This window comes from Mycetomoellerius zeteki, unplaced genomic scaffold, assembly GCF_001594055.1.
Source record: "Mycetomoellerius zeteki isolate Tzet28-1 unplaced genomic scaffold, Tzet1.0 scaffold360, whole genome shotgun sequence".
Taxonomy (NCBI): Eukaryota; Metazoa; Arthropoda; class Insecta; order Hymenoptera; family Formicidae; genus Mycetomoellerius; species Mycetomoellerius zeteki.
Window position 1 is genome coordinate 216,024 of NW_017257350.1, and position 2,761 is coordinate 218,784.

The 2,761-nt window shown below is 48.4% G+C and overlaps 1 protein-coding gene across 1 annotated transcript in view; it reads right to left on the minus strand.

The window, feature by feature from the left end:
* Positions 1–323: 323 nt before the first annotated feature.
* sano (CABIT domain-containing protein serrano) overlaps positions 324–2,761 on the minus strand; it is a 121,285-nt gene continuing 118,847 nt past the window's right edge. The window contains 3 exon segments of the mRNA XM_018453014.1: positions 324–444; positions 446–505; positions 1,214–2,761. The exon segment at positions 1,214–2,761 is cut by the window's right edge and continues 3 nt beyond it. Coding sequence (XP_018308516.1) covers positions 324–444; positions 446–505; positions 1,214–2,761 — 1,729 coding nt within the window.

Consider the following 2,761-nt stretch of genomic DNA (forward strand, 5'->3'; position numbering starts at 1 on the left):
TATCATCTGACTGAAATACGGGAAACGAAGATTGTGCGCAAAGGACGTACAGAAAACAACCGTGCACGCAATGTTTCAATTCAAGAGCAGAACTGGTTACAATTTTTCTCAAAAGCGGAAATTGATCTTACAATTAGTCGTGCAATGTATTTTTTCACAAAAGCATACTCACAATTTCGATTTTGTAAATTCGTTTTTCTCTCTTACGTACATATCTTATAAAAAAGTTCGCAATTACGATAATAAATTTCCTCGCGAAATTTATTATTTGAAAAATTAATAATGTGTATAAAAAGGCTTTGAAAAAAATTGCCACTTACGAGTTAGAGGTAGAGCGTGCCGACACGTCGCGGTGCCACGACAGTGACAGCCAGACGAGGCCCACATTTAGTCGGTGGCAGCGGTGCAGTCGTGGCGGGCGGCGGAGATGCAGCCGAGGCCGCTTCCACCTCGTAGCTCCCAGACTAAATTCGTCAGCGATCGTGGCCTGCTTAAACGTCTCGATCTGGATTTCATATAATATTGAGAAAATATAATAAAAACTTATTGTAAATATTATTGGAATATTATCCTATTTTGACTAATATAACTGAAAATAATATAAATTGAAATTGCTTTGATACTCTCTAAAACTTTTAGAGTGAATTATTACACATTCTGAAAAGCGAAATCTTATTCTTAAAGATTGAAAATCAAGCTACCCTTTTTCAAGCAGGTAAAACTATTAACGGGATATTTTACTGGGCTCAGGTTTCACTCTTTAGAGTAAGATTTCAAAAATTTTAGAGAATATGCATAGCAAAGTCAAATATAAATTAAAGAAATAGATAATAACCGTAACTTCATTCAACTTTTTAAATAATGCCGTAACAACTTGTTCTCTAAAAGTGAATTAGTGTATTATTACTGATTACATCAGTTATAAGTGAAGTCAGTGATAATACACTGATTCACTTTTAGAGAGTGGAATTATAGTAAAAGTACAATATAATAACTCCAAGAAAAAAGTAAACTATTCATTCATTTATGCTATTTACTTAATAAAAGAATAAAAGGTGTGTCTAATAATTACAAAAATAAAAATCTTTGTCTATTAAAAATTGCCTTTTAAAATTTATATAAATAGAGCATATATTATTGAACATATATTATGTGTATATATATATATATACATATATGTTTTTACTATTTCTTAGCATCAATAAAAGCATACCTCTTCTCTGGCAGCTTGGCACCCGCGCCGGAATCTCCCGACGTCCTTCCGCCCGAGTGACTGGAATCCAGCGTGCCGTCGAGCTCCATGGCCTGTTGGAGATTCGTTAGACTCTTGTAACGTATGTTGAAGAGCGGCGAACCACCCTTGTAACCCGGCGGCGTTTCCTTCAAGGGCGATGCGCTCTTCTGCCTCATCAGCGGTCGCCCGCGCTGAGTACCGCTGTTCTTCACGTAGAGCTTCGCCAGCGGCGGCTTCTCCCCCCGCGGCTGCGGCGCTTCCTTGACCGCACGCCTAGTCCGCTTCTCCGCCTGAATCTTCTTCGTCGGTATCGTCTCGATCGGTGGTGGTTCCGGTCGATCGTCCAATAAAGGCGTAATCGTCACAGTCACCGGCGTCAACGGTGGAGTCGAACCCCCCTGGACTGCGACGAGAGGACTCTCGTAGGGCGACCTGACGCTCTTAAAGCCGCGCACGTAGTCGTATATTTGATCGATTTCGTCGTACTCTTCCGTACAGGCTGATGACGGCGGTACCCTGTTCTCATCCCGGTACCCGGAGTGTCCGGAGGACGGCTGATGCCCGTTGCTGTGATAGTGATGATGATGATGATGGTGGCTAGCGCTGCTGTTCCTATGGTGGCTCAACGGTGTATGATCCGAGTTTGTCGATGGTCTTCTGAGGAAGCCTGAGCCACTCCTCGTCTGCCTGGAGGGCTTGCTCTCGCCCAGACGACCGTCCAACACATGCGCCCGATCAGCCACGTCGGCAACCAGACGGGAGGCGCGTTCCACCAACCTCGTGAACTCCTGCATCGACCTGAGTGCCTCCTCGTTTCGCGCCTTCACCAGCTTAAGCGGCGCCGCGAGCGGTAGTGCAACCGCCGCACCTTCCCTCTGCAACGGCAACGCGAATACGTGCTCCTCCTCGAAAGTCGACAGCAGCCTCAACTCGGGCACAAATTGTGACGACGACTTGAGTCCTCGCGGCGGTTGACCATGTACCAGTCTCACGGTGAGTGGCAGACGTTTGCTGAGGAGCGCCTTGGCGGTGTGCACACCGCTGATGTTGTCCTCGCGTGCCAGAGCGCTGAAACGTCCACGTTGATCCATCCCAAGCAAAACGCTGTCACCGTGACAGTCCACGCAGCGCAGAAACCGGCCGCGACCGGGTAACGCCACTTCACCGGCGGTAACGATCGTCTCGCCGGCCGCGAGGGTCCTCGTACCCTCCGGTACCACGATACCTGACTCGTCGTCCACCCGACAGGCGATGCCGCGCACGGTTTCGCGCACTAGAGCACCCTCCTCCGGACATCTTCGCGATAACTCGCTCACCGACTCGATGCCGCGCACCGCTCGGCCTTCTTCGCTCAGGATCTCGAAGTAACCCGCGTACGAGTCCGGTATCGCCAGTCTGGGGCCCACCCCGACCACTCGACGGCCTTCCTTGATCTTCACCGCTTGCGCCACGATTTTACGCCGACGGCCGGCCGATATCAGCAGCGCGGTGCTCTGCAAACTGGGTGCCGGTAGCGTCGGCACGCCC